This window comes from Dendrobates tinctorius, unplaced genomic scaffold (assembly GCF_039654945.1).
Source record: "Dendrobates tinctorius isolate UK_male_01 unplaced genomic scaffold, ASM3965494v1 ptg000138l, whole genome shotgun sequence".
In the NCBI taxonomy this organism is placed as follows: Eukaryota; Metazoa; Chordata; class Amphibia; order Anura; family Dendrobatidae; genus Dendrobates; species Dendrobates tinctorius.
In genome coordinates this window covers 12,487,097-12,506,224 of record NW_027361806.1, presented here as the reverse complement: position 1 = coordinate 12,506,224, position 19,128 = coordinate 12,487,097, and the positions used below count along the sequence as shown (strand labels likewise).

At 42.8% G+C, this 19,128-nt stretch overlaps 1 protein-coding gene across 1 annotated transcript in view; it reads left to right on the top strand.

Moving 5' to 3' along the window:
* Positions 1–19,128, top strand: part of LOC141048722 (FRAS1-related extracellular matrix protein 1-like) — a 176,826-nt gene that overhangs the window by 67,961 nt on the left and 89,737 nt on the right. Inside the window, exon 24 of the mRNA XM_073544597.1 lies at positions 9,810–10,074. Coding sequence (XP_073400698.1) covers positions 9,810–10,074 — 265 coding nt within the window. The remainder of the gene's footprint in view (positions 1–9,809; positions 10,075–19,128) is intronic.

Genomic DNA, 19,128 nt, shown 5'->3' with positions numbered 1-19,128 from the left:
TTACAATATTTTATTAATACTATTAAAAATAATCACAATAAAAACTCCAATGGAAAACCAATAATCAAAAGGGCCCAAAAATAGGAGAGACGTGCAGTGCGTGCTAATTATGCGGCAACACATACACCAGTACTAATTGTATCCCATAATCAATCATTTTAAGTTTCTAACTAAATCACTATATTACATCCAGACAGAATTAAATAGAAAAAAATCACTGTACATTACCAGGTAAAGCAGGTAAACGGTGAAAGTAGCAGTAACACTGACAGCTGAGCGTCTCTCTTCACCCCGACGCGCGTTTCGCATCCAGCTTCTTCCGGGGGCGTGATGAGGTTGTACGCGCGCTACGTCTGTATATTTAGGTCTCTTTTTTTTGCGCTTATTGACGTGAGCCATGCGCTTATGGTCTATTTTTTCAACAATGTTAAAGTGGCCGTGTCCTCTTTATAATCCTTTTTATATACCATGTCAAGGCGTAGAGATTTTATAGAGAGGAATCTCCCAATTAGGATACGCCACTATGAAGCAGGGCAGAGGACCACTATGAGGAAACGTTCACACATTCAGTATTTGATCAGTATTTTACACCAGTATTTGTAAGCCAAAATCAAAAGTGAAACATTCAGAGGAAAAGTATAATAGAAACCCGTCACCACTTCTGCATTTTTCACCCACTCCTGGTTTTGGCTTACAAACACTGATGTAAAATACTGACCAAATACTGAACGTGTGAATGTGGCCTTAAGCAGTAGCTCTTACTTTGTCCTTCCATGATTATTTGCATGGCCCCTGTAATACTACACATCTCCTGTAGTGGCCACTGCAGGAGAAATGTTTAGCCAGTTGGATCTTTCCCCTGCAAAATCCGCTGATCACCATTGTGGTTCTCATATTATAGAAGTAACTTCTATCATAGAGATTGAAGAGAAACTTTTTTCTAAAGCTCTACCAATCACTGATACAGACAAGAGATGGAAATAATCCACCATGATTGATCTCCAAACATGACTCATATGTCTACGGGCAACAAGAGGGACCAAAGCACATTAAATTCGGGTCTCTCGCTGTTTGTTCATGCCACAACTCACTCCCCTTTATACAGGAGTTGCAGCTCAGAAGTCACAATCCTCCATCCTCTTCCTGATAGGACACATTCAGGGCACGACTTTTTGGGTTCCCTAAACCAGGGTTCCCCAACTCCAGTCCTCAAGGCCCACCAACAGGTCATGTTTTCAGGATTTCCCTTGCATTGTACAGGTGATGCAGTTATCACCTGGGCAATACTAAGGAAATCCTGAAAACATGACCTGTTGGTGGGCCTTGAGGACTGGAGTTGGGGAACCCTGGGCTAAACCACCCAATGGATAGGATCATTGGACTAGTCTGAGCTAGGTCCTCATCTTTTCACTGGTCTGCCCTTCTGGTGTGTGCTACCTTAATTGTAGACCCAAACAGGCAGTCAATACCTTCAAAGAGTAACCATCATTTTATTTTATATTTCTTAAATTAATAGTTTGCATGAAAATGAGCAGCTTTGTAATATATCTTAGCAGAATAACTTATTTCTTTCTCCTCCTGGATTGATCTTTCATTCTCGATTCATGGATAAAAAAAAGTATTCAGTGAAGACAGATTTGATCCCATGACTGAGATAGGAGATGCCAGTTGGTGCTTTAAATTTCTATGGAGAGGGGAGGAGCGGGAGACCGACACAGAGATTCCCACTGCAAGTTCTCCAGAAATGTCAGTTACATTCCTCCACAGAACTTTATAAGCACCAACTGCCATCTTCTATCCCAGGGATGGGAAAATCTGTATTCACTGAAGATTTTTCCCATGAATTGAGAATCATAGAATCGTAGAGTTGGAAGGGACCTCCTGGGCCATCTGGTCCAACCCCCTGCTCAAAGCATGATTCGCTAAATCATCCCAGTCAGATGTCTGTCCAGCCTCTGTTTGAAGACTTCCATTGAAGGAGAACTCACCACTTCTCGTGGCAGCCTGTTCCACTCATTGATCACTCTAACTGTCAAAAAGTTTTTTCTAATATCTAATCTGTGTCTCCTCCCATTCAGTTTCATCCCATTGCTTCTAGTCTTTCCTTGTGCAAATGAGAATAAAGTTGATCCTTCTACAGTGTGACAGCCCTTTAGATATTTGTAGACAGCTATTAAGTCTCCTCTCAGTCTTCTCTTTTGCAAACTAAACATTCCCAAATCCTGCAACCTTTCCTCATAAGACAGGGTTTGCAGACCGGTCACCATTCTGGTCGCTCTTTTCTGAACTTGCTCCAGTTTGTTGATGTCTTTTTTAAAATGTGGTGCCCAAAACTGGACACAATATTCCAGATGAGGTCTGACCAAAGAGGAGTAGAGGGAAATAATGACTTCACGTGATCTAGACTGTATGCTTCTGCTAATACATCCTAGAATTGCATTTGCCTTTTTTGCTGCTGCATCACACTGTTGACTCATATTCAGTCTGTGATCTATTAGTATACCCAAGTCTTTTTCACATGTGCTGTCACTTAGCCCTATTCCTCCCATTCTGTATATGCTTTTTTCATATTTATTGCCCAGATGTAGTACTTTGCATTTCTCCCTGTTAAAAACCATTCTGTTAGTTGCTGCCCACTTCTCCAGTTTATTTATATCTTTTTGAATCCTCTCTCTCTCTTCTCTAGTATTAGCTATCCCTCCTAGCTTTGTGTCATTAGCAAATTTAATCAGTTTACCCTCAATTCCTTCATCTAAATCATTGATAAAGATATTGAACAATACAGGGCCCAGAACAGAGCCCTGTGGTACCCCACTTGAGACATTCTTCCAACTGGATGTGCAGCCATTTATGACCACTCTTTGGGTCCGATCACTAAGCCAGTTATGAATCCACCTAACAGTTGCCTTGTCCATTCCATACTTAGTCATTTTTTCAATAAGGATTGTATGAGAGACTTTGTCAAATGCTTTGCTGAAGTCAAGATATACTATATCTACAGCATTTCCTTGATCCACCCAATCAGTGATTCCGTCATAGAAGGATATTAAGTTAGTCTGACATGACTTATTAGTTACAAACCCATGCTGACTCTGTTTAATCACTTCATTCTTATCCAGGTACTGACATACATGTTGTTTAATAATTTGTTCAAAGACCTTTCCTGGTATAGAAGTCAGACTTACCGGCCTATAGTTGCCTGGGTCCACCTTCTTCCCCTTTTTGAAGATAGGAACAACATTTGCTCTTGTCCAGTCTTCTGGCACTTCTCCTGTTCTCCAAGAATTTTCAAAGATTATGGAGAGGGGTTCAAAAATCTCTTCTGCTATCTCTTTCAGTACTCTGGGGTGTAATTCATCTGGACCTGGAGACTTGAATTCATTTAGGTTAGCTAAGTGTTTCTAAACTATCTTTCTGTTTATAGATATCCTGGATTCTTCTATTCCTTTAATAGGACAATGAAGAATAGTTGATGTTACATTTCCTTTCTGAGAGAAAACAGATGCAAAATAGGAAGTTAAAAGTTCAGCCTTCTCAACATCCTGTCTTACCATTTCATCATTTTCATCCTGTAAAAATCCAATAGCATCTTTGACTTTTCTTTTACTTTTGACATATCCCCAAAATCCTTTATTATTGCTTGTGATGTCTCTTGCAAGCCTCAATTCATTTTCAGCTTTAGATAATCTGATTTGTGCCCTGCAGGTTCTGCAGACAGCATTATATTCTTCTTTAGATATGCCTCCCTCTTTCCATTTTATAAACATTTTTTTCTTCCTTTTTAGCATGTGCTTAAGTTCTGTGTTCATCCATCCTGGTTTCCTTAAATGCTTCCTATTCTTCCCTCTTTTCGGAATTGTTAACAACTGTGCTTTGAGAATTTCATTTTTCAAGATTTCCCATCCTTCCTGGACATTTTTGTCTTTAAGGATATCCAGCCATTGGATCCCTCCAATTCTCTTTCTGAATCCCTTAAAATCTGCCTTTCTGAAATCTAACCTTGACGTCTGAGTCTTCACAGGTCTTACGTCTCTAGTTATCCAAAATTCTAAAATAGCATGGTCGCTACCTCCTAGGGTCCCATCCACTTTTACCTCCTCAACCATTTCCTCCCTGTTTATAAGGATTAGATCCAAGGTAGCAGTTCCCCTTGTTTTCTCCCTTACCTTCTGGAAGATAAAGTTGTCAGCAAGAGAGGATAAGAATTTCCTTGACCTGTTAGTTTTGCCTGAGAGAGATTCCCAACAAATGTCAGGATAGTTGAAATCTCCCATGACAACTATGTCATATTTTTTGGAGAACTTGGCCATTTGATGCATAAAGAGTTCATCCATATCTTCGGCTTGCACAGGCGGCCTGTAGTAAATGCCTACAATGGTGTCCTTTCCATTGTTCTGTCCTTGTATTCTTACCCAAACAGTTTCCACAGAACTCCCAGTCTCTGAAGCTTCAATCTCTGTGCAGATATACGCGTTTCTAACATACAATGCGACACCTCCTCCTCGTTTATCAAGTCTGTTTCTTGCAAATAAGTTGTATCCTTCTAGTCTTGTATTCCAATCATGTGTATTGTCCCACCAAGTTTCAGTGATTCCAATGACATCATATTTCTTTTCCTGTGTTAGTAGTTCCAATTCTCCTTGTTTGTTGCCCATGCTTTGTGTATTAGTATAGAAACATTTTAGTTTGTGATTGGTTTCTCTTTCTCCAATATTTTTATTAATTAGATTCTTTCGTCTTTGTTCTTCCTTTCCACTTCTAATAGCAGAGTTCTCAATAGCATTTGTCAGGTGTATGGCTTTTTCTGGTCTTTTGCTTCCCTTCCCATGTTTTAGTTTAAAGCTCTCCTTACAAGTGTAGCAAGGCGACTTCCAAATACATGTTTTCCAGTCTTCGTAAGGTGCACCCCATCTCTAGCAAGTAGTCCATCGTATAAGTAGTTCACTCCGTGATCCAGAAATCCAAATCGTTGCTGACGGCACCATCGACGTAGCCAGTTGTTCACCTGCAGAATCTTATTCCACCTCCTTGTTCCATGGCCATCCACTGGGAGGATGGAAGAGAAGACCACCTGCGCTCCCAGTTCTTTCACTTTCTTGCCTAAGTCTTCAAAGTCTCTGCAGATGGTTTCCAGGTCGTTTCTTGCGGTGTCATTTGTCCCCACATGTAGTAGCAGGAATGGGTAGTCATCTGTAGGTCTGAAGAGTCCTGATATCCTGTCAGACACATCTTTAATTTTTGCACCTGGAAGACAGCACATTTCTCTTGAGGTTATATCCGGTCTGCAGATAGCGGCCTCTGTTCCTCTCAACAGGGAATCCCCCATGACCACCACTCTCCGTTTCTTCTTCACAACATTTTTCTTTCTCCATCCAGGAGGACTCTGAGGGCGTACAAGGTTGCTGTTTGTGGGCAAAGTCTTATCCTGATGTATTTCTTCATCGTTTTCCTGCGTGAGAGCCTGGTACTGGTTCCTGAGCAGTATGGGTGCTGACTGCCTCCTGATCCTCCTGCTTCTCTGGGTCACATGTCTCCATTCCTGTGTTTCTTCAGGTGCACTTCGAATTTCTTCTCTTTCTGTAACATGAAGAGATAATTCTGCTCTGTCCAAGAACTCTTCACCTTCCTTAATGATCTTCAATGTAGCTAACCTCTCTTCGAGATTTTGCAACTTTTCCTCCAACAGGGACACAAGCTTGCATTTGTGGCATGTGAAGTTTGGCTTTTCCGCTGGTAAATCTGTGAACATGTAGCAAGAAATGCAGCTCACCAAATGGCTCCTGGCCCTTTCCATATTGAGATTTCTTAAAAACAATGAAAGATGAGCCAAAAATTCTCCTCAAGACTCTTCCCCTGGTTTTCCGATTTCTTCTTTTCAGCTGCAACGGCCAAAACCCAGTGATCGTTGAGCTCGCGGAGACTCTTCACTTATCCCAGAAGGCACTGGGAATATGCAAATGATCTCCTCAAGACTCTTCCCCTGGTTTTTGAGAATTGTGAGAACGTATGATTAGTCCACCAGGTCCAAAAACAGCAGCAAATCCAAAGATATCTGAGGCACCATAAAGATCCTTATAAAAATACAATATTCCAAAATATTTGGAGCAACGTTTCGGCCACGTAGTCTTTCTCAAGCCTAAAAAAACAGACACAATACACTGACTTATATATCCCCCAGGATTAAGGGGCTTCATCTGTCCACCTAAGGTTCTTACTTTCATATGTACTATTGATTTATGGAAAACAATTAAATGATGGGTACTCGTTAAGGCTACATCCAGAGGTAGCCTTATAGCGGCTTTCTAGGACAAAAAAAATAATAAAATAATAAATACAATATAATAAAATGTCAAAAATGATAAAGAATCCTGTCCTAACATGTTATGAGGAAGGCTGGCTCGGACTGGCCCAACGGAGAGCAGGAGGATCCTCCGGTGGGCCGCCATGCAGTGATGGGCTCTCCATGTCACCTATATGAGTAGTTGGCGCATTACATGATTCACTATGTACAGACAAGGGCATCATCTCAACATTTAATAAACTACCCCGTTTATTATTACATAGAAATGTAGGCAAATTTGTGAGAGAGGATAATATGATATTAGCTGAACAGTGGGCCACCACACTCAATGTTACTGGTGGCCATTGGCACCCCAGTCCGGCACTGAACAGGCACCTATGAGAGATACGAAGCGATCAACATTGAAGAACAGGGTTCTGTCAGCGACAAATTCAATGTACTCTACTAATTAAAGGCTTTTAGGAATTTATAAGAACATTATAATTATGTTTTTTTTTCTCCTCCCGGACTTCCCCTTGAAGTTTCTCCATACTAAGTTGTGATTGGAATCTGCAGAAAATTCCCTCTATTAAATAGTCCCATCGAGTGCGCAAATAATTACCATAGCGTAAACTAACAGAGAGAGGTCACCCTCTGCTGCCCAGGGCCGGACTGGCCATTTGGTATTTCTGGCAAATGCCAGAAGGGCCGGTCTGGTCGTGGGCTGCCTTGTCTGCTACATTGTTAGCAGAATCGGTGTTTTCAAGACGCTCATATTGTTAAGAGTTGTGACGGAGCACAAAGTCACTTACCCCAGCAGGCCACAGGTATCATTAGAAATATGGGTCCTGTAGTAAATCTTGCTTTCCTTCATCCAGGGTAATAATAGTAATATATCCCCATCTGGTGCTAGAGGACGGGGACAACATGGACCTGTGTGATTTCAAATGCCAGGGCTGAATTTTAGCCCCAGTCCGTACCTGCTTCTGCCCCAGTGCGGGCTCGCCACCGCCACTGCTCCAGGCTCCAGAAGTGACGCAATGGAGTCAGTTCACATCAGTCCTGCATCCAATCACTGAGCTCAGTGGCTACAGCAATGTAGTCACCACTGCAGCCAATCGCAGCTCAGTGGCACTACCAACATAGTCAACACTGCAGCCAATCACTCAGCTCATTGGCACTAACAATATAGTCATCACTGCAGCCAATCACTCAGCTTAGTGGCACTACCATTGTAGTCACTACTGCAGCCAATCACTCAGCTCAGTGGCACTACCAACATAGTCAACACTGCAGCCAGTCACTCAGCTCAGTGGCACTACCAACATAGTCAACACTGCAGCCAATCACTCAGCTCAGTGGCACTACCAACATAGTCAACACTGCAGCCAGTCACTCAGCTCAGTGGCACTACCACTGTAGTCACTGTTACAGCCAATCACACAGCTCAGTGGCACTACCAATATAGTCACCAAATATGAACAAATTGTAGCAAACATGACACATGTAAGAGGGAAATAATATAAATAATTAGAGGGCAAATACCACCTGCCACTCAATACATGTGTATATTTTGGACCAATTCAGGGCCAACTGCAAAGAGCATGCTAAGAAACAACTGATAAAAAGTCATAGGGTCCCATAAAAAGTAAACACTTTATTGAATGCAAATATAAAAGAATGGATGATAGGTACAATGGTAGGGGCAGGGAACAATGCACACACCAGATGGCCACACATCAAAAATGGGTATCCAGACCAGCCACCTCTGCATACAGTATACCACATAACTAATATAATACACAATGCAGGCTGCAGCTTATCAGAGCAAGTGCACGCATGACCCAGAAAAGGTAAATACCATAAAAAAGCGGCCACACATCTTTAGTGACAAGGAAGGGGACGCTCCCTGAGGAAGAAGCTTTGCACTCCGAAACGCACGTCGGGGAGGGCTGACGGTCGTTCACTTCTGCATTATCCAGGTATTTCCTTGTCACTAAAGAGGTGGCTGGTCTGGATACCCATTTTTGATGTGTGGCCATCTGGTGTGTGCATTGTTCCCTGCCCCTACCATTGTACCTATCATCCATTCTTTTATATTTGCATTCTATAAAGTGTTTACTTTTTATGGGACCCTATGGCTGTTTATCAGTTGATTCTTAATATAATCACCTCTGCAGCCAATCACTCGGCGCAGTGTCACTACCAATATAGTGACCACTGCAGCCAATCACTCAGCTCAGTGGTAGTCACCGCTGCAGCAAGTCACTGAACTCATTGGCTCTGGCAATGTAGCCAAAATTCAGAGATTGAAGCAGCGGCAGAGAACCAGAAACTGGATAAGGGGAGGGCAAGCCCTTGTAATTTTACATAACAGAAATCATTTGCGGTCCTTTTTTCTAAAAACCCATCTAGTAGGGGTTTACATACGCTCGGTACTTCTGACCCACGTCAGTTTCCTTCCAGAGTAGAGGTCGGTATGATCAGGATCATATTTTCTTTTTTTTAATTTTTCCATTTAAAAATAAAACTAGTTTTATTTGATTTCAGATGGCGAGTTGCATAGTGAAGGATCAGTAAAAGCATAGGCCGTCCATCAATACTAACGACACGTTGTCAGATGCACCCAGCGTATGATGTGTATCATCCCTGTGACTCCATATGTCATGCACGTCAAATCTCCACACATCTATGAAACGTCTTTCGATCGGGCCCCTGTGATCTGGTAGGAGCCGGAGTTCCGGGCTAATAGGCTGATCTCAGCGGTGCGCTCCTACAGGCTCCTCTCCCTACAGTTTGTGTGGTTGTGACCATGCATTCAAATTGGTTTCAAAGGTTTTACAGCAGAGAATACAGCCAAACACAGCTTGTTGCTCCCAAAGTTCTTTGTCCGTCATCACTTTTAATATAATTAGGATTCCTTTGCCAAAACCAATAAGCTGCTCGACATAATAAAGCCTGTATCTGCTTAACGACGGACGACATCCAGGCTGGAAGCAAAAGCGTTTAACACATTGTGTTCCTTTTCTACAGCTCACAATGGCTGAAGTCATCAGAAGAAATTTGGCTTCAGATTCATCAAAAGGCAAAAACTCAATTGAATGTATAAAAGGCGAAAAAAAAAAACCAAAAAGACAAAAACAAAAGAAGAGAGAAAGATTAATTTATTTTTAAAAAGCAAGGAGATTTTCCATATTTTGGTAGACGTTGATAAGAATGGTCGACTTCGACTGCAGTAAACGATCGTCAACAGAATTGATGAAAAACGAGTCAGAAGAATGACGGGCGAAATTCATAACTGCAGATATTTTCTGCACAATAAGATACAATGACGCACAAATATTTACAATCATATAAAATGTTACATAATTAATTCTTACCCACATATAAATACAAGGATGCACATGACGCCATGACACATAATACTGCACAATGGTGCACAATGCCGTGTCTTGTTCCTGTTCGTTCATCATTTCTGCTCCTTTTGTGCTTCCTCTCATCCTCTCGTTTCCCGTTTTTCCTTCCATAGGTGACATTGTTTTACTCACCAGCCCTGTAACTTTAACAGAGGGTGACAGGGTGACCTTGATGACAGATGTTCTTATGGCAACAGATGGCACGGGAAAACCAGAGAAGCTGCTGTACGCCGTTTCTGTGCCACCTGTTCATGGTCAGATTGAGTACATCAATTTTCCTGGCGTGCCCATTTCCAGTTTCAGCCAGTTGGATGTGGCGGCTCAGAAGGTTCGCTATGTCCACGACAACAGCCGTGAGGCTGGCAAGGACTCGTTCAGGTGAGAAGTTGTATGGGCATCTCGTAAGGGGTTAAATGTGTTGGAATTTTACCATGTGCTGAAATGATACATGGGAATATGCAGGATTCCACTCACCGGGGGGGGGGGGTTATAGGGTCTATTTGTAAGATGTTCTTTGCAAATTAGGATGAAAATTTCCCCAAAATTAATAAAATTATTACACCCTAATATTGGAAAAATGTCAAATATCGCTCTATATGTCTTGACCTGTGTCCCCACACCACTGATACATATCATACCTTACTAGACAGGTGAACACAATATTTTCTTTCTTGGCAAAAAATATCTGGACAGGTTAGAATTCCATCAAAGGAATCCAGTAGAAGCGGCACTAGATGTGTCTGACAACCACTTATCTCCTTGCCGTCACAGAAACACTATAGTATGCTACTTTGGCCAAGACAAGCCAAGGAACATATCTACCCACCAATGTGTGACCACTCCTGCCTTCTTTCCAAATCTCTTGAACCCCTACAGAAAGAGGACAGACCTCCTTCATTTCAGTAAGAATTGACAAGTCCAAACCTCCAAACAAAGCAACTCCCAAATGTTTTCTTCCTCGTGGCGCTGAGTCCAAATCTGGGGAAAGTAACATGGCATAGCCTGAAAAATGGGGTGTCCTCTGTCAAAAAGGTGAAGTGTTTGTTCCAAAAAAAAAAATATTTGTCAGCTATGCCTCATGGGGTTTACATAACCTGGTCACAAGATTAGATATAACTGTACAATCATTACTGGTCCAACTACTGGGATCCAAACTGGTCACAAGAAGAGGAATGCCAAAGTCCATTGTGAGAGCAGAGCAATTTGATCATGTGTGACCACTACGGTTATAGAAATATTTTTTTACATTGACACTCCACTTTTAAGGCCACACACCCGTCACTCCCCATTTACCACCTCCTGAATGTGCACTTGGATCTTGGCGCTTCATCTGATGATGATGGCGCACTCTTGACTTATGCACCAGCAATTTTGCTTGCGGGGGATTTTCCAGAGACTTTTGCACTTCCATGGAGTTTTGACAACTTTTCTAGGATGGTCTCCGCATTATGCACTGCCACAATGTATTTTCCAGTGGAAGCCGTCTTCACAATCACATCTTTAATATTCTGGAACACATGTACTCTCCTCATGGAAGCTACTCCCCGGATTTGTACCTCCAGGTTTGCCCTGTTGTGCCCACAAATTCACTAATGGTAGGGCAGCGTTAATTAACAGTCTCACTGCCACATTAACTCCTGGGACTGGAGAATCTCTGACCTGAAATATTCGAGGATTCACTCGGCGATCATCCCCACCACCCCAAGAGCACAAGCTTGTCTACTGTAAATTAAATGCTAGGTTACACACGTACCCCAAAATGGAGTCTAAAAACAATATAAGGTCTGTGTATTAGTAACTTTGGCGCACTTGGAACTGTCTGGAAGTCAGAAATATAAATTTGCACCCGGCTTAACCAATTTGCCTTGAACATGGAGACTATGAATAAGTGACACATCAGAAAAAAAGTGACATTTTTGCAGCACATAATAATATCCGATAGTTGTTGGCAGGTTGCACCAAAAACTAGCACAAATATATTGGCAAATGCGAGTCAAAACATCATGTTACGTTATGTAGACTAACAAATCTGATAAGATAAAAAGGCTAAAAATAAAGAAATTTTTATCCAACTTAAAATTGGAAAAGGCAAAAGTGGATTTTCCTTTAAGGGGTTCGGAAAATGAATATGGCTGTCACTGGCACCAAAATGCATGTAGTATCATTGCTGAGATGTGCTGGCACAGCCTACTACAGTGTGTCACCTCGGCTTTGCTGTATAGATGTTTTATACATGTACAAGACATTGAGGTATTTTTATATAAACTGTGATACAAGCATTGCTTGTGAGGTGAGACTTATCATCCCAGATGGCGGCGGAGTTGTTACTTAGATAAACATATGTCGTCTATTATTTCACCTAAACACAAAAGTCAACAATGATAAACAGATTCTCATAGTGTATCTGCTCTTCTCCAGACATGTCTGTATATAGGCTGGAGATGATGGGGGAGTCCTAGCTGGAGATAATGGGGAAGCCCTGACTAGAGATAATGGTGGAAGCCTTGGCTTTAGATTATGGGAAGGAGATTATGGGGAAAATTTGGCTGGAGATGATGAGAGAGCCCTGACTGGAAATGAAAAAGGAGCCCAGGCTGGAGATGATGGGAGAACTCTGAATGGAGATGATGGGGGACCTTTAATTGGAGATGGTGGGGAACGCTGGCTGGAGATGATGGAGGAATCATTGCTCGAGATGATAGATAATAATAATATAATAATAAATTTTATTTCTATAGCGCCGACATATTCTGCAGCACTTTACATTGCAGAGGGGACTTGTACAGACAATAGACATTACAGCATAACAATAATCACATAGATCATAACAGATACCATGAGGAATGAGGGCCCTGCTCGCAAGCTTACAGTCTATGAGGAAAGAGGTAGACACGAAAGGTGGGTGGTAACAGTCGCCCTGATTGTATGGACCAGCCATAATGTTAAGTGTGTTACAGTACAGACGCAGAGGGCTAATGGATGCATAAAGCATGTGGGAACATGATGCGGGGAACCTGGTTATGGTAAAACTTTTGGCTGTGCCACCCAGGGATAGATTAGGTTAATGTGTTGAGGCGGTAGGCCAGTCTGAATAAATGCGCTTTCAGGGCACGCTTAAACTTGCGGGGATTGGGGACTAATCGTATTGACCTGGGAAGTGCATTCCAAAGAATTGGCGCAGCATGTGTAAAGTCTTGGAGACGGGAGTGGGAGGTTCCGATTATTGAGGATGCTAACCTCAGGTCATCAGCAGAACAGAGGGCACGGGTAGGGTGGTATACTGAAACAAGGGAGGAGATGTAGGGTGGTGCTGAGCCATGGAGGGCTTTGTGGGTGAGGGTAATAAGTTTGTACTGGATTCTGGAGTGGATGGGTAGCCAGTGTAATAACTGGCGCAAGGTAGAGGCATCGGTGTAACGATTGGTGAGGAATATGATCCTGGCTGCAGCATTCAAGACAGATTGCAGGGGGGAGAGTTTGGTAAGAGGGAGACCGATTAGAAGAGAGTTACAATAGTCGAGATGAGAATGAATAAGAGAAACAGTAAGAGCTTTTGCTTAGTCAAAAGTAAGAAAAGGTTGAATTCTAGAAATGTTTTTGAGGTGCAGATGACAAGAGCGAGCCAGTGATCGAATGTGGGGGGCGAAGGAAAGCTCTGAGTCAAGTATGACCCCAAGACAACGGGCATGTTGCTGGGGAGTAATAGTGAAACCACACACGGAAATGGCAATGTCGGGTATAGGTACATTAGTAGAGGGAGGAAACACAAGGAGTTCAGTCTTTGACAGGTTCAGTTTCAGATATAGATAGTTGAACTCTGGAGATGATGAGGCCTGGCTGGAGATGACTGGGAAAACTTTGCTGGAGTTGATAGTGAAGACTTGGCTGGAGATGATGGTGAGCCATGGCTGCAGATCATGGGATAGCTTAGGCTGGAGATCATTAAAGAACTCTGGGAGAAGATGATGGGGGAGCTCTGGCTAGAGATGATGGAGGAGCCCTGGCTGGAGATGATGGGTGAAGCCTTGACTGGAGAAGATTGGGGAGTCCTGGTTAGAGATTATGTGAGAGACTTGTCAGGAGATGATGGGGGAACTCTGGCTGGAGATGAATCGGGAACCCTGGCTGGAAAAGATGGGAGAGCCCTGGCTGGAGATGATGTAGGAATCATTGCTGGAGATGATAAAAAACTCTGTCTGGAGATGATGAGGCCTGGTTGGAGATGATGACACAGCCCTGGCTGGAGTTGATGGTGAAGACTTGGATGGAGATGATGGGGGGGAGCCATGGCTGCAGATCATGGGAGAACTTAGATTGAAGATGATGAAAGAACTTTGTCAGAAGATGGCGAGCTCTGACCAGAGATGATGGAGGAGCCATGGCTGGAGATGATGGGGAAACGTTGGCTGGAGAAGATTGGGGAGTCCTAGTAAGAGATTACGGTATGTGAGAGCCTTGGTAGAATTTGATGGGGGGTACTTTGGCTGGAGATGATGATGGAGCCCTAGCCTGAGATGATGGGGAATCCTGCCTGGAGATGATGGGGGAGCATTAGCTGGAGATGATGGGGGAGTCCTCTCTAGAGATGTTGTGAGAGCCTTGGCAGGAGATGATGGGAAAACTCTGGCCTGAGATGACGGGGCAACCCTGACTGGAGCCTGTCTATCTTTTGAGTGTTGTTTCCCAATTATAGGGTCAATTTTTAAGCAAAAGCATCTAACTGCCTAAAGGACCTGAGCTACAAAGATGGATGTTCTACAATGTACATTTATAAATGTCTAAACGCTGGAGAAGAATAGGCTCCTGCCATACTTCTCCAGTTCATTTGAGACTTGAGAGAAGTGAGTCTTTAGTATTGAAACTCATGTTTAAGAGGTTGCTCTATTGCTGGCAGATGGGCTCATACACTTTCATCAAAATGTGCATTAAAAGAAATCACTCACAAAAAAAGTAGATATTAGTATTCTGCATCACACTGAGGTATCATGCTTTACGTCTCCAAATAATTGCCATCATTTTTAGATTTTTTTTTCCTTAATTTTGCACTGTATAAATTTATTATGATATGTTGCATTCATTTTTAAAAGTAGCTTTTTGCTTTTGTGTTTTTATTTATTACTTTTATTGCTATGTTGCCAGATCCTCCAGCTCTCCATGATCTGCTTCCCAGCGTGTCATACCTTAATTTAATATTGACTAAATCCTAATCTTCGCTTCGGCCTCTGCATGCCTTCCTCGTAAGCGGGCAAGGAACATGAAAAGGATTACTTGTTCAGTATCTGTCAGAGACGGTACCATCTGCGGCGCTCGCCCTACACCCTAAGAACCAGTTATATTAACTACTGCTAAAACATCCCACTCTCCCAACCGGCCGCAGTGAAGGTGTCTGCCTTTCACCCCTCACGTCAACCAGATGCCGAAATCCAGATTACACATAGGCAGGGAGGCATGAAGGAGCCGGGCCTTTCTTAAATTAATTTCTTGGGGGTAAGCTTTATTGGGTTAAATAACGCCTCGTTATTCTTCTCCACAGCTGAGGCTTCTCAAAATGTTTATCTTGTATTGTAACCGGTACCTTCTGGTGCGGAGCGCTGCCAACTTCCCCTGCCGCTCTCTGCTATATTTCATTCTCACTATTTTTGGAATTGAGCTTCTGGTTCCAGGTGATTTAATTTTAATTTTTTTTTTTTCTCTTTTTGCTTCTCTAAAACTCGCCCATCTGCTCGACACATGCAAAACTCACAATCTGCACGTATTAGCTGATAGACAGGCGGCCAATGCTGGACAGGTCTCGCTTAATGTTAATATTAAATGTGATAAACCTAATACAGACTCGATTTAATGTCCATATTATGACTTTAACACCCTGTGGTTTTCTGGGACTAGATTCAATGCCTGGGGGTCTTAGAGGGGTCATCCGGTGAAGATAAACTATTGCCACATCTAAAAGGATACAGTTGTGGCCAAAAGTATTGACACCCCTGCAATTCTGTCAGATAATACTCAGTTTCTTCCTGAAAATGATTGCAAACACAAATTCTTTGTTATTATCTTCATTTAATTTGTCTTAAATGAAAAAACACAAAAAGAATTGTCCTAAAGCCAAATTGGATATAATTCCACACCAAACCTAAAAAAGAGGGTGGACAAAAGTATTGGCACTGTTCAAAAAATCATGTGATGCTTCTCTAATTTGTGTAATTAACAGCACCTGTAACTTACCTGTGGCACCTAACAGGTGTTGGCAATAACTAAATCACACTTGCAGCCAGTTGACATGGATTAAACTGACATGGATTAAACTTATTAAACTTATTACCCTCACCCACAAAGCCCTCCATGGCTCAGCACCACCCTACATCTCCTCCCTTGTTTCAGTATACCACCCTACCCGCGCCCTCCGTTCTGCTGATGACCTGAGGTTAGTATCCTCAATAGTCAGAACCTCCCACTCCCGTCTCCAAGACTTTACACGTGCCGCGCCAATTCTTTGGAATGCACTTCCCAGGTCAATACGATTAGTCCCCAATCCCCACAATTTTAAGCGTGTCCTGAAAACGCATTTATTCAGACTGGCCTATCGCCTCAACACATTAACCTAACCTATCCCTGTGTGGCAGAGCCAAAAATTTTACCATAACCAGGTTCCCAGCATCATGTTCCCACATGCTTTATGCATCCATTAGCCCTCTGTGTCTGTACTGTTACACACTTAACATTATGGCTGGTCCATACAATCAGGGCAACTGTTACCACCCACCTTTCGTGTCTACCTCTTTCCTCATAGACTGTAAGCTTGCGAGCAGGGCCCTCACTCCTCTTGGTATTTGTTATAATCTACTGTATGTGATTATTGTTATGCTGTAATGTCTATTGTCTGTACAAATCCCCTCTGAAATGTAAAGTGCTGCGGAATATGTCGGCGCTATAAAAATAAAATTTATTATTATTATTATTATTATTAAAGTTGACTCCACCTCTGTCCTGTGTCCTTGTGTGTACCACATTGAGCATGGAGAAAAGAAAGAAGACCAAAGAACTGTCTGAGGACTTGAGAAACCAAATTGTGAGGAAGCATAAGTAATCTCAAGGATACAAGTCCATCTCCAAAGACCTGAATGTTCCTGTGTCTACCGTGCGCAGTGTCATCAAGAAGTTTAAAGCCCATGGCACTGTGGCTAACCTCCCTAGATGTGGACGGAAAAGAAAAATTGACAAGAGATTTCAACGCAAGATTGTGCGGATGTTGGATAAAGAACCTCGACTAACATCCAAACAAGTTCAAGCTGCCCTGCAGTCCGAGGGTACAACAGTGTCAACCCGTACTATCCGTCGGCGTCTGAATGAAAAGGGACTGTATGGTAGGAGACCCAGGAAGACCCCACTTCTTACCCGAGACATAAAAAAGCCAGGCTGGAGTTTGCCAAAACTTACCTGAAAAAGCCTAAAACGTTTTGGAAGAATGTTCTCTGGTCAGATGAGACAAAAGTAGAGCTTTTTGGGCAAAGGCATCAACATAGAGTTTACAGGAGAAAAAGAGAGGCATTCAAAGAAAAGAACACGGTCCCTACAGTCAAACATGGCGGAGGTTCCCTGATGTTTTGGGGTTGCTTTGCTGCCTCTGGCACTGGACTGCTTGACCGTGTGCATGGCATTATGAAGTCTGAAGACTACCAACAAATTTTGCAGCATAATGTAGGGCCCAGTGTGAGAAAGCTGGGTCTCCCTCAGAGGTCATGGGTCTTCCAGCAGGACAATGACCCAAAACACACTTCAAAAAGCACTAGAAAATGGTTTGAGAGAAAGCACTGCAGACTTCTAAGGTGGCCAGCAATGAGTACAGACCTAAATTAAGTCCCATAGAACACCTGTGGAGAGATCTAAAAATGGCAGTTTGGAGAAGGCACCCTTCTAATATCAGGGACCTGGAGCAGTTTACCAAAGAAGAATGGTCTAAAATTCCAGCAGAGCATTGTAAGAAACTCACTGATGGTTACCGGAAGCGGTTGGTCGCAGTTATTTTGGCTAAAGGTTGTGCAACCAAGTATTAGGCTGAGGGTGCCAATACTTTTGTCTGGCCCATTTTTGGAGTTTTGTGTGAAATTATCAATGTTTTGCTTTTTGCTTCATTCTCTTTTGTGTTTTTTCATTTAAGACAAATTAAATGAAGATAATAATACCAAAGAATTTGTGATTGCAATCATTTTCAGGAAGAAACTGAGTATCTGACAGAATTGCAGGGGTGTCAATACTTTTGGCCACAACTGTAGGTGATATCTGATTGGTCAGGGTTCGATCGCTAGGACCGTACTGATCGGCTGAACAGGGCACTTTTATCTCCACTAGAATGGACCAGCATTGCAGATACCCGATGGCCGCTCCATTTATTCTCTCTGGGGCTGCCAAAAAAAACGAGAGCAGAACTCGGAAGCCCCATAGGAAATTAATAGAGCAGCAGATGGGCCCCATTCTGCTGAGGTCTCATTGGTCAGATCCAAACTTATCTATAATGTTATTAGGTGATGAGTAGAGTTGAGCGAAACGGGTCGAAAAATTTCAAAAGTCGCCGACTTTTGGCAAAGTCGGGTTTCATGAAACGAAACCCGACCCTAGGATGAGGTCGGCCACGAGGTCGGCGACTTACGCGCCAAAGTCGCGTTTCAAAAGTTTGTTTTGCGCTCTTTTTCAGCCAATCAGGATCCACGGACACTGTGGGCAACGTGATGACATAGGCACGGGTCACCACCATCTTTCAGAAGGGCATGCAAGTGATTGGCTTGCTTTGGTGGGCGTCACAGGGGGTATAAAAGGGCGTGCACGCCGACCGCCATCTTACTTCTGCCGATCTTAGCATAGGGAGAGGTTGCTGCTGATTCTGTAGGGAGAGCGTTAGGCAGGGAAGAAGAAAAAAAAACTGCTTCTGCTGCTAGCGATTGTGCCTGTACAACACACCAGTCACTGTGTGTGCAGTGCAAGGGGAGGCTATATTGTGGTGTATCAGTGGTGTTGGTTGTTGGGCTGCCTTCTAAGGCTTCCTGACAGCTGCATTGCTGTTTACCCACTGCTCTGCAAACTGCTTTTTTAAAAGCAATCCCAATTTTTTTTTTTGTCCTGCTGAGGTACTGAGCTGCAAACTGCTTTTTTAAAAGCAATCCCAATTTTTTTTTTTTGTCCTGCTGAGGTACTGAGCGTGCATTTTTTCACACCATACAGCGGTGTACGCTCCTCACACAGTACCGTGTAACGGCTGTTATCACAGCCACAGTGAAGCTATCTGTGTCACTCTGTGAGAATAAGTCGAGGACATGTTCCGTTCTTACAGACCTGCACTCTAGGGAGATTCCTATTCTGCCCAATTCTACATATACCTTGTAGTTTGTGATACACTAGCCAATTTCTGCCTGTGACATAGCGCTGTGATATTCAGTGGGC